At 43.4% G+C, this 13301-nt stretch overlaps 2 protein-coding genes across 7 annotated transcripts in view; one reads left to right on the top strand and one right to left on the bottom strand.

Moving 5' to 3' along the window:
- CFAP46 (cilia and flagella associated protein 46) overlaps positions 1-13301 on the bottom strand; it is a 287892-nt gene that overhangs the window by 246911 nt on the left and 27680 nt on the right. For all 5 annotated transcript variants that reach the window (XM_068256846.1, XM_068256850.1, XM_068256848.1 and 2 more), the window contains exons 4-5: positions 10377-10508; positions 7674-7738 (exon numbers count right to left, since the gene is read on the bottom strand). In XM_068256846.1, the coding sequence (XP_068112947.1) occupies positions 7674-7738; positions 10377-10508 (197 nt within the window). The remainder of the gene's footprint in view (positions 1-7673; positions 7739-10376; positions 10509-13301) is intronic.
- Positions 11943-13301, top strand: part of GABRP (gamma-aminobutyric acid type A receptor subunit pi) — a 321182-nt gene continuing 319823 nt past the window's right edge. For both annotated transcript variants that reach the window (XM_068256854.1, XM_068256853.1), the window contains exons 1-2: positions 11943-12015; positions 12153-12245. The gene's annotated coding sequence lies outside the window, so the exon portion shown is untranslated. The remainder of the gene's footprint in view (positions 12016-12152; positions 12246-13301) is intronic.

The raw sequence follows: 13301 nt of genomic DNA, 5'->3' as shown, positions 1-13301 counted from the left end.
TGTGGGGTCCTCCAATTGTCTCAGAGCCTCCATTTTGTAGCTCTCGCTATCGAGAACGACAACGGCCCCCCCTTTATCTGCATTTCGAACAACAATGTCAGAATTATTCTTAAGACTCTGGAGGGCCTGTCGCTCCCGATGCGACAAATTGGAGTTCCTAGAACTACGAGCACCCTCCAGCTCTACCAGTTCCCTCTCCACCAACTCCTGGAAGGTCTCTACATGGGGGGTCCTGCTAGCTAGAGGGTAGAAGTCTGGGTTCCGGGCACGGATGGGCTTAACATCATCTAAGGAGATTAATCCTGAGTTTTCAGCTGCCAGGCAGTCCAAAGCCCATCTGGCCCTGGTTTCCTCAAAATCTCCAATATCAGTAGCGCCCACCGTGACCTTGGTCCCAGGAATCCCACTCTCACATTTTAGGAAATGTTTTCGCAGAAGGATAGTTCTCACAAACCTATTCACATCCACAATAGTTGTAAATACATCCATGTGATTAGTAGGTGCGAAAGAGAGGCCCTTCGCGAGAACATCCCTCTCCATATCAGTGAGCTCATATTTTGATAGATTGACTACATTACATGGTGCGACCCTCCCTGGACTACCCCTTGTGGTCCTATGTTTCACTCCCGCCCGTCTGGTCTTCTGTCTCCCCATCTCCTGCCCTTCCTGCGGCTCTTTCTCTGTATCCTGTAGGGGGTGGCCTGGCCCTGGAGGTTTTTTGAGGTTGCAGAAATATTGTTATCCATAACTCTCCTAGGCTGGATCGATTTCCTGGGATCCGAGGAGTCGGAGAGATCCGACACCTCCGGAGAGCTAAAGCTAACTCGTCTGCCCTGGTTTTTTTGTGAATTGCGTAGAATAGGCCTCGGTGACCTTGGTGATCTAGCCATGGACTCCCACTTTCCCCATTCATAAACCCCCTTACGCCTATAATCCTCAACATCTCTCAGGTACTTGGTTCTTTTTGTTTCGGTAATGATGGACTCTAATTTAGCAATGTTATCACGCATTCTGTTATGCAATCTATCGTACTGTTCAAATTTTTTAAAACTAACAATATTTGTTTCCAGATCAGTAATTTTGAACCTTAAGTCCACCAATTTGGTTTCTTCATAGGAGATAATGATGGTGGCTTCTACCTCCAGAGGTGTGGCGCCTCCATGGGGGCCAAGTTCTCTCCGTCACTAGCAAACCTCTATATGGGTTGGTGGGAGGAGTGCCACATCTTTGGGGGTGAGAGCCGCCTTCTGGGGGATGTTGCGTGGTACGGGAGGTACATTGACGACCTTCTCTTGGTGTGGAAGGGTAACCCTGAGGATATCCCCCCATTTATGAAAGAGTTGAACACCAATATCTTTAATTTACAGTTCACCTCCAATTGGGGGGTGGGCTCTATTGATTATTTAGATGTTACTTTGGTGGGAGACTCCGATGAGGGGAGGATACACTCTAGGACCTACAGAAAGCCGTGTAGCGGGAACACCACCCTTCGGGCTACTAGCTGTCACCCAAAACACACTATACGGGGGGTCCCGGTGGGTGAATTCACCAGGGCCCGCAGGAATTGTTCGAGGGGGTCTTGGCTTGGGGAGGAGTTTGTAACGGTAGGGACCAGATTGAAAGAGAGGGGGTACCCCAATTGGATGATCAACAGAGCACAGGTCAGAGCCAATTCTAAAAGCAGAGATCTTTTGCTTAGAAATACGGGTGACTCGGATGCCAATTTAGGGGTTTCAAAACCCACTTTTGTTACAACATACAGTGAGGAATATGACAAGATTGTGTCTATCGTTAGGAAGTATCTCCCAGTATTGGAGGGTGATGAGGACCTACGTTGTGTTTTGCAACAGGGGGTACGCTTTGCAAGTAGGCGTGCTCCCACTTTGGCACAAACATTGTCTCCTAGTCTGTATGAGTCCCGAACCAGGTCTTCTACCTGGCTGAATGTGTTGGGCTCATACGGATGTGGAGTGAGAACATGTCACTATTGCAGGGTCCACACTCGAACTCGAGTTGCTACGTCAACATCGAACGGACGCAGTTTCCCCATTAGGCAATTCGTTAATTGCGGGACGTCGAACGTGGTGTATCTCATTACCTGTGGGACTTGTGCCCTGCAGTATGTGGGATGCACCACGAGACCGTTACGTGCTAGGATAGGGGAACATTACTGCGGTCCCGCTTGGCTTAGCTCCAACGTTTCCAATGTGGCGAAGCATTTTCGCCAGGTCCACCAAGGTGACATGTCCTCTTTTTCCTTCCATGGCTTGGAGAGAATTTTTCCTGCACGGAGAGGGGGGGACACAACTAAACGGCTCAAGAGCCGGGAGGCTTTGTGGATTTTCAGAATGGGCACGAGACTCCCAAAGGGTATGAACTCCCGCTGGGATCTGGCGCTTCTAACCTAGTGCATATTCCCTCTACATATGCTGCTCCTTGATGGTTTTAATTGTACAAATCACATTTTCTATATAGTTTTATAGGTTTTATTATGTATATATTTTTTCTACATTTATATACTGGTGTGGGATTTGATTGGAATTTTGTACGTTATGCCTCTAGGCCTCCCGTTTTAATTCAACACCTAGCTTTGAACAATTAGTATGTTGTCTTATTTTACTTTTCTTTTTAGGTGTTGTACTTCATATTGTACATATCCCCCCCTGTGTGTGGGGCTGGGGGTGTTTCCCTGGACATTGTCTAGGGAGCCACCCACTCCACCGAAGGAGGGTATATAGGAGGCCTTTTGTGTTATTTGCACTCTAGCTATGAATAAGGACCAGTAGGTCCGAAACATGTCAGCTGGTGATATGTGTTGACCTTTGGATACGTCCACAAATAAAATATAGGATCTTAGGAGCATTGTGCGGACCATTTTCGTCTTCAAGTATTTTCTAGGATCAGCTATCCTGGTCTGGCACTGCTCTTTCTGGGGTGAGCGGTCTTCACCACTCTCCTTGGTAACTATGGAAAGATGGATATTATTTTAAAGCTCTCTTTCTCCTCTTTCTGACGACCCCTAAATCGTCGCCCTACGCCTTTTAGTTTTCTCTATTTTCGGCAATTTCAATTACGGCTGCTGCAATTTCAATCGCGAAAATAGCGAAAAGTAAAAGGCGTAGGGCGGTGGTGTATATATCATTGGAAAGAGGAGAAAGAGAGCTTTAAAATGATGTGCATCTTTCCATAGTTGCTGCACTGCTCGGAGTCCCTTTAAGTCAAGCTATCGCCATAAAACAGGGTCAGGCATAATTTAGTGGATGGAAAGAGAGGTTAGCTAATCGGGATCCTAGTCAGACTATAGCCTAACCCTTACTGATAAGGAAATTACAGCCACAAACTCTTTCCTGGTAGAGAACAGCTTCTTACTGCAGGTGATGAGTAAAAAAAAAAAAAGACAGTAGTTCATGGATCATGACTTTAAACTTTGTCAGACTGTGTGAAAGACTGGGTTGTGCAGTTAAGAAAATAAAATGTTAAGAATAAAACTGTGGGATTCTAAAAAGTTATTTTTGGCTATAGCAGTAAAGATATAGTTGTTTATTCTCTCAAGAGATTCCCATTTCTCTCACTTGCACCATTTATAACTGATGGGCTGAAATGACATAGGGTCAAGAGAACTACGGCTTGAAGTCAGGCCGATAGGGATGGTCAATGAAATGAAATAATTCCGAGCTGATGCAGGATTATGCAAATGATATATGTAAATGTACACACCTTGAACATAGATCAATCGAAATCCACCTTGGTGAGATTTAATTGGTCCATTTTGAAGCTTCACTGATTCACATACATTTGCATAATCCTGCATCAACTCTGAATTATCTGCATCTCACTGACCATCCCTACGACCACAGTGAATTTAGGACACATACTAACCAACAAATGTAGCTGCGCTCCTCCTGCAGTGTTTAAATAGGGTGACAGCAGGGACTAAGGGCTATTTTCCACTGAGTGCATTTTGTGAACTGATCGCAAAACGCTAGGTACTTACTTTAGTTATTTACATTTGTGCGCCACGTTTGAGACGTGATTTTTCTCACAATCGTTGTGCCTGCTACATTTTTTCCCCCATCAGAAACCGCAAATGCATCACAATCGCGCTGCACACACGACAGATCCTGTTAGTGGAAAATTGAAGAACCGCAATCGCATCACAGCATTTCTTAGTGGAAAACTGCCCTAGGGGCTATTTCACACTGGGGCCGATTGGGAGATTTTTGTGCTGCGATTGCCGGCAATCAGCAAATCGCTAGTGCAGTGTCCCCGCCAATGCAGTGTTTCCAGTGTTCCTGCTAGTGCAGTGTTCCCGCCAATGCAGTGTTCCTAGTGTTCCTGCTACTGCAGTGTTCCCACTAATGCAGTGATCCCACTAGTGCGGTATTCCCAGTGTTCCCGCTAGTACAGTGCTCCCAGTGTTCCTGCTGGTGCAGTGTTCCCACTAGTGCAGTATTCCCAGTGTTCCTGCTACTGCAGTGTTCCAGCAAGGGCAGTGTGTCCAGTGCAGTGTTCAAGCTGCTGCTAAAAAAAATTGGCTTTAAAAATCATGAACGGTAACTGCTAGTGATTGCATTTTTCGGCATGACAAGGCTCTTAAAGAGAACCTGTACTGAGTAAGATTATTTAAAATAAACACATGAGGTAACTTCAAATGAACATTACATAGTTACCTTGCCATCAGTTCCTCTCAGAAGCTTACCATTTTCTTCTTACAGTGATCCCTTCCAGTTTTGACAACAATTTGTCAGAACTGAAATATATCAGTTGCTGTCAGTTATATATACATCTGAGAGGAGAACTGATGTGTCCTGGTTTCCCTATGGCTCAAGTGGGCGATGTTACAGTTTAACAGTGTGCTGACCAGAAAGCTGTTATGGGGTAATGGATATTTTCAAAATGGAGGACGGAGAATTCCATTGATCACAGTGGACAAATAGGACGCAGGAGAGGAAAAATAGATTGAGGAGTAGACTGCACAGGAGGTTAGTATGACTTGTGTATGTTTATTTTGACTTTTAATTTTCAGTTCAGGTTTTAAGGATGTGGTCAAATTAAACACATAACATTAATCCTTTGAACTAAAAAAAATACAGACACACAACATTCACTCCTATTAAAATGGTGACCATATTTAGTTTTCCACTCGCCTATAAATGGGCTCCTGAATTTCTGAAGCTGACAAAAAAGTTGTTAATCTCCCTTGCATCCATTATTTCTCTTGCAGTTGTTCTACTAGCATGAAGATCAAAACATTCTAAATTGTTTGTGTCACGAAGGCTAATTTGTAGCTGCCCATTAATTTTACATCTGGCCAAAACATGGATAAGCAGGGGAGCCTGGTGGCGGGAGTCGGAGTACACCTTTGGGCTGTCTTAAGCAAACAGGAGGTTGTCTAATGAAGCAGGAACTCTAGTCGCTAATTAGTCTATCTGCATACAAAACATGCTGGTATAGGGGTTAATTATGAGCTTGGCAGAGGAAATGATTTCTGAGTGCCAAGAGAAATTAGGAGCATATTTTGGCCCTTAATAATAATATAAATCTTTGCATCAACACACGATTGAGCAGATGAGGGTAGCTCGGCGACGGCCTTGTAAAGGAAAACAAACATGACTAACTTCACAAGACTAGTGAGAATGAAATCATGCAACGGCTGTGCAAGTAGACAAGCATGGATCCCTTATGACCAGGAAAGAATTTTATGATTTTATTAATTATGATTTGACAAGACAGTGCCATGCTACACAGGAGCGTATCTAGGTAATATAGCGCCTATGGCAAACGCTGAAATTGCGCCCCATATCCAATTAGTGTCCCTCCAGTGTTGATAACCAGAGGTGTCCACTCCAGTATATGTAGTGAGAATTAGCCCCCCCTCTATGTATTATCACAGGTAGCCCCCAGTATAGGTCACCAGAGTTAGCCACCCAGTATAAATAGCCAGATAGCCAGAGGTCGCCCCTAGTATATGTAGCCTGAAGTAGCCCTCCCAGTATAGGTAGTCAACCAGTTAATGTTCCAGTCCCAACATAGGTAATTAGATGAGTCCCTCCCCAGTATAGGTTGCTAGTTAGATCCCCAAGTGTATGTAACGAGCGGCATCTCTCAGTATGGTGGTGCAGCATGAGGGATGAAGGTGGAGGCATGGCGCCCATGGCACGAGCCATGCCTGCACCCCTTTAGATATGCCTCTGGTGTTAGTTTTATTTTAAGACGTACATCTACTGTAAAAGGGATATGAGATGTTGCCGATAGTAATATATCAGTAACGTTGCTCATATTCAACTATCGCCTCCTGTAGACTAAATTTCACACTAACCTTCCCCTACCTATGCCTAACATTAACCTCTCCTACATAAGCCTAACACTAGTAGCAAACCCCCAGCACTCAGCTATAGTAGAGCTATAATGAAAGCTTGGATGCCGGCTGTAGCTGAATCCCAGCTCACAAACATATCCACGGTGCAATGCTATACTATAGCCAAATAGGCGCAGCCGAATGGTGCTTGGCTAAATTATAGCCAACTGCCCATTAGAGATAAAAGCGCCGCTAGCCACAGTCCCTGTGCTGCCCCACTGCTAGCCAGAGATCACCTATAATATAGCTAAACTCCAGCAACGTCGGCACCCAACTTACATATTTAGATGCAACCTATAGTAGCGCCTAAATCACCAGACGTGCTTGGAACCCTTTTTACTAGTTCTGTTTTTTTAAGATCCTGATGGTAATAAGATTATTTTGTGACTCCTAAAACTTGTGAAGTATGGTCCAGTGTTAGTTGTGGAGCGGATATGCTGACACCAAACCAACAAATGGTGATCTAGGTAATACCTTGAATGACTGTCAATTATTTAAGTTGACCTGAACTCAGAACTTCCTCTCTGCTCAAAAAGATAAGCAACAGCATAATAATCTTTAAAGAAAAAATTTATTTGATACAGCTGATACAAATCCTGCAATACATCTGCAGTGTGTCTTCTTCCTGCTTTCATGAAAGCAGACATACGGTTAACATCCTGTGTTTACAAATTAGCTGCGCTGCCAAGGCAGCCAGCTGACCTGAACTTCTGTCCCGTGCAAGAGTTCAGGTCCACGTTAAAGCAAATTTTTTATACATACAAATGTAGAGAGAGGGCTCTGGATAGCACAGAGCCTTCTCCATCCTTGCTCTGTCCAGTCATTTATTCTTCTAGGTCTTCGGCACTGGATCCAGAGGGGGTGCAGATTCAGGTGATGTGTTTTATTTGATTGTTTTTTAAAGTCACAGGTTAACTTTAAAATCTATGAGTTCACTTCAGACTTTGAAAACCATCAGACAGACCCAGATATGCACGCTAATGCCCCCTTAGACTCTTGCAGCTAATTATAGACAGTGATGTGTGAAATAAAGGCACTGAGCCATCTTGAAATGGCAGTTGTGAATGGTGTGTAGATCTATACCCGAATCCCCAGAGAAACTTTTGCTTTAGAAATGTACAACTGTCACAGAAGCATAGGTGGGGGGATGGGGGGGGGGGGATGAACCGCACAAAGACCTGGCTCCACATTATAAACAAGTCAAAGGCAAAAGATAAAATAATGAAACATGACATGCTGTGAAAATCTGTATTCAGCTATCGTCAAAACATGGTTTTGTTTATAAAGTTAAAGGAAAACAAAATACAGCTCTTACCTTGGCTGTTTTTTTGCAAATTCGATGGACTTTAGATAGTAGGCCACCGACTTTTCCAGTTTATCCTAAAAGAGACCAAAACTTCTTCATTCCATACTGACTGAATGCTTATTAAAGGGACGCTTAAGTCAAACAAAAAAAATGAGTTTTACTCCCCTAGGGCTTCCAATAGCCTCCTGCAGCTGTCCGGTGCCCTCGCCGTCTCCCTCCGATCCTCCTGGCCCCGCCGGCAGCCACTTCCTGTTTCGGTGACAGGAGCTGACAGGCTGGGAACGCAAGTGATTCTTTGCGTTCCCAGACACATTAGCACCCTCTATGCTGCTATATGGTATATGGTATATGCTATAGCAGCATAGAGGGCGCTATTGTTGCCAGGAATGCGAAGAATCACTCGCGTCCCCAGCCTGTCAGCTCCTGTCACCGAAACAGGAAGTGGCTGCCGGCGGGGCCAGGAGGATCGGAGGGAGATGGCGAGGGCACCGGACAGCTGCAGCGGGCTATTGGAAGCCCCAGGTGAGTAAAACTCATTTTTTTTTTGTTTGACTTAAGTGTCCCTTTAATGACTGTAGGAGCAGTAGAGTATTGTACTGTGTTAGCCATCGATACAAGCAAGACATTTTGAATCAGGATGATACCATTTATTAGCTAACTTAAAGAGAATCTGTACTCTAAGGGCCCTTTTACACTTAATCAGTTGCTCTCAGTTAAAAACCGGAAAGAAAACTGATTTTCAAAGTAATGCTCATGTTTTCTTATGGCACCTTTCTCACTTAACGCGTTTTAACTGAAATCTTTTTCACAATGCACTGCTATGGAAAAAACGCGTACTAACGCGTACTAACGCACACCAACTGATTAAGTGTAAAAGGGCCCTAACATTCTTACAATAAAAAACATACCATTCTATTCATTATGTTCTCCTGGGCCCCTCTGTGCTGTTTCTGCCACTCCCTGCTGCAATCCTGGCTTGTAATTGCCAGTTTTAGGCAGTGTTTACAAACAAAAAAACATGGCTGCTAACCAGCATGTGATAGGCTGAGAGAAGCTCAAGTCTGTGACTCATACAGAGCCTGGAGGGGGCGTGGAGAGGATGTGTATAGCTTCTGCCTATCACAAGCAGAGCAGCACATTCCTGCCTGAGTGCCCGAGTCCGACAAAACTGACAAAGGAAAGAAGATTAGATTATATAACAGAGATAATACAGCCACTGTGCAACTAGGAAAGGCTGCAGTAAGACAGACCACATTCCTCACAAAACTGAGACTCTGCCTGGCACAGAGGAATCGTAAATTCCAAGTTCAGATGCATTTTGCTTGTAGCTAACTCGGGAATTTATGATGCTTCTGTACCAGGCAGAGTCCCAGTTATGTAAGGATTAAGTAAACAAAAAGTCTGATCTATTTTTCATAAATCAGCTAACATCCTCTCAAGACCCTATTTGGATTCCTTGTTTCAATTAAGGCACTGCAATGGCATCGATTTGTGTTTACAAAAAAATCCATTTATCCTCTTTTGATATATGGATGTTTTAAGTTAGCCAATAAATGGTATCATCCAGATTCAAAACTTCTTGCTTTAGTGACTGAGTAGCATTGTGCCATTTAAAAAAATAAAAATAAAAAGTAAAGTGTGTGGGGTGCATGGAATTGTGCTGCTTGGAGGGCAACATGGGAAGTCCTTCAATAAACAGATTTGTGGGGTCCCTTTGTGCTACAAAAGTTTTTATACACCACTAAGGCTCATTTCTGGGATTACCAACACAGTACCTTAGCAGCAAATATTTTGATCTCTATATCAACTTATATGTTAAAATACTTGTTTTTATACAACAGCAGCACCAAAATATATAACCTGGTGAAGGTGTGGAGTAGGGATGGTTGAGGATAGGTACACAAAATGTTGTGTGCAACTATCGTGGCTTGTACAGGGGGCATGGGCTGCGGCACAGAGGGCTAACTTTCCCACGTTACCGCCTCTCGCCACTGCAATGTACGCTGCTCGCCATCTGCTCGCGTATTCAAAGCCAGAAGTTGCAAAGACAGAGCGCAGCATGCAACGCAGTGGCAACGGCATGGTTAACCGTCTTTGTCACAGTCCATGCCCTCAAAACACTCTGAGGCAGTTTCATTTTTTAGGTCTAAGAAAAGAGGCAAAAGGCACTGGAGGGATCTTACTAGCCAACAATTAGTCCCAAAGCAGAAAAAGTACACCCTGGCTGAGATATTCATGAAAAGGTTTGAGCTTTGATTTTTTTTTTTAGCGTTTATATGCCGTATATGTATTTTTGGGAGGGAAGGGGACCAAAAGTTATCACACTTTATTAAAGTTAACACGCCTTATCAGAGTAGCATAGCAAGCGCTACGAACTTGGCTTATTGGCAATGGCACTCGTCCTGCCCTGAGCCCCTGCGGGTTTGTAGCGCTCGCTATGCTACTCTGACAAGGCGTGTTAACTTTGATAACGTGATAACTTTTGATAACGTGTGATATCTTTGATAACGTGTGATATTTGTCTTATCACGGTTTAGTGAATCAAGTCCATCATATTTTCTCTTTACAATTTGCATTTATTATGCATCAGAGTCAGAATCCACCTTCAGCTACCCAATAACTGCTTGTGAGATTGTGACTCCACTGCCAATTATACTGTCTCTATATTATAAGTTGAACATACTGAATGTCGTCAGTTAATGGAGAACCTACCACATCACTGGCGTTGAGGGGTGTGTCTAGCTGAGCTTTACACAGGTAGGCTCTCCCATAGAACTGGTTCGGAGGCGGTTTGCTGCTAAAATACATCTGAAGGCAGTCCTTGCTGACTGCACTATTGCCAAGCTGCAACAAAGAAAAACAAGAGAAAACAAGCACAATTATTCTACACCCACAGCACAATCACTTGTCATGTTATATGAAGACGTGAGTAGGCGCCCAAAAAGTAAAAAAAAATTGTAAAGGAGGATAAAATCAGCAAATTGCCTCTAAGCGATTGTCCCATCTTAGTTAAAGTGAACCTCCGGACTAAAAATCGACTCAGCAGCACTGAAAAGGCTTGGTGTTTCTTTAACAGTTTCACAGCATCAGAACTTTGTTTCTCTTATACAAGCCTGATTTTTAGCTGCACAGAAGAAAACTGCCCGGGCTTTTTTCCCCTGATGCTGTGCAAAGCATGATGGGATTTCTGATTTTGTTGTTCTTGTTCTGCTGTTTTGGTGCAATTTTTTTTTTTTTTTACATTTTGAATTTGACATTTGAAGCCTAGTATGTGCAGCTGGGAAGGGTTATCAGGACACAGGACAGTTGGAACTGTGTCTCCTGCTCCTTGTCACCTCCTTTCAACCAAAAAGATGGCTGCCCCCATGAATCACAAACATTTGCCTGTTCTTTTAAAACAGGGTGGGTAAGAGATTATATTACCTATCTATTCTAATTAACATAACTAATGTAACTTGATGACAGTATGTTTGTTTAGGCTGAAGATCCCCTTTAACTACATAACTCGATTGGGGGTGATGTTCAGTCAGGTCAGGTTTTGACACTCTTGCCCACCCACCAGGCTCCTTATGATTTCCACTATCGTGAAAATCATAACATTTAAAATACATATAAACACATTCAAATAGGAAGTACCTTTCTTCCAGAGTATAATGAGCCATATATTATGTTTCTCCTATGCTGCTGGCATTTACAGTAGGTAGTAGAAATCTGACACAACTGACAGGTTTTGGCGTGGTCCATCTCTTCGTGGGGGAATCTCAGTATTTACTTTATTTTCAAAAGCACTTAGAGGATACCTGAAGTGACATGTGACATAATGAGATAGACATGTGTATGTACAGTGCCTAGCACACAAATAACTATGCTGTGTTCCATTTTTTCTTTCTCTGCCTGAAAGAGTTAAATATCAGGTATGTAAGTGGCTGACTCAGTCCTGACTCAGACAGGAAGTGACTACAGTGTGACCCTCACTGATAAGAAATTCCAACTATAAAACACTTTTCTAGCAGAAAATGGCTTCTGAGAGCAAGAAAGAGGTAAAATACCTGATATTTAACTCTTTCAGACAGAGAAAGAAAAAAAGGAACACAGCATAGTTATTTGTGTGCTAGGCACTGTACATACCCATGTCTCATCATGTCACGTGTCACCTCGGGTATCCTTTAGTGAATGGCAGTTGCTCCGTCCAACTGCCAAAAAAGTGTGAAGCAAGCAGGGAGGCTGGTCAGCATCTTTGTACCTATCTTTTTTAGGGAATGTCTTTATAAAGCATGAAGGCTATGCTGAGAATCCCCCATGAAGATGGACTAGCCCAAAACCTGGTAATGTCAGATTACTACTACTTACTGTAAGTGACAGCAACATAGGAGAAAAGTAATTTATAGCTCATTTTACTCTGGGAGAAATGTACGTTTTATTTGTACGTGTTTACATGCATTTTACATTTTTTCACAATAATGGTCATATGTTTTTCTTGAAGAGCAGGCAGAGCAGAGAAAATGCTTACACTTCAGAGAAGAGTTGGATCCACCGCAATCACAGCCATTTATCGTGGTTGGCATCCTGCAACCCGGGTTTGTGAGTATCATATTGATCTTTGAATTCACATCTTCATTGAAATTTTACACCATAAGGCAAGAGCGTAGCAACCAATCACGCCCCCCCCCAAAAAAAAAACTTTGATAGCGCCCCCCCCCAGTTTTCACACCCTTTCCCTTGCAAACCCCCGGTGACTCTGACATCCTGGTGGCCCATCTTGCAAGGGTCATAAAACAAGTGTGGCCATCGTAATCTTACAGAGGAACTCCAGTGAAAATAATTAATAAAAAAGTGCTTCATTTTTACAATAATTATGTATAAATGATTTAGTCAGTGTTTGCCCATGTAAAATTTTTCCGCTCCATGATTTACATTCTGACATTTATCACATGGTGACATTTTTACTGCTGGCAGGTGATGTCTGTGGAAGGAGATGCTGCTTGCTTTTTTGGCAATTGGACACAGTTGTAAACAGCTGTTATTTCCCACAATGCAACAAAGGCTCGTACAGTGTGATGTTAGAACCATGGTCCTGACATCACGCTGTGGGAGGGGTTTCACCACAATATCAGCCATACAGAGCCCCACTGATGATCCGTTTGTGAAAAGGAATAGATTTCTCATGGGAAAGGGGGTATCAGATACTGATTGGGATGAAGTTCAATTCTTGGTTACAGTTTCTCTTTAAAACCCATAACAAGAGTAGCCACAAAAACACCTGATCTGAACGATGGACACGTTTATTGGAGGGATTGAAGTAGTAATTGGGGCCCCCATACAGCTCTGAGCCCCCCCCCAGTAGTTACGCCCTTGCCATAAGTAGTTACGCCCCTGCCATAAGTAGTTACGCCCCTGCCATAAGTAGTTACGCCCCTGCCATAAGTAGTTACGCCCCTGCCATAAGTAGTTACGCCCCTGCCATAAGTAGTTACGCCCCTGCCATAAGTAGTTACGTCTTTGTCATAAGGGGCTTCCTGTTCTCTTTTGCAGAGAAATCTGCAGACTTTCCAGACCTGGGTCCATAGTCATGTTATAGACAAAGTAAATGCACAAAAATAGAAAGCCAGCAGCCAAAATGGAGTTACTACAGATACC

Source organism: Hyperolius riggenbachi, chromosome 10 (assembly GCF_040937935.1).
Source record: "Hyperolius riggenbachi isolate aHypRig1 chromosome 10, aHypRig1.pri, whole genome shotgun sequence".
Classification (NCBI taxonomy): domain Eukaryota; kingdom Metazoa; phylum Chordata; class Amphibia; order Anura; family Hyperoliidae; genus Hyperolius; species Hyperolius riggenbachi.
The sequence above is the reverse complement of the archived record's forward strand: the minus strand, read 5'-3'. Positions and strand labels throughout refer to the sequence as shown.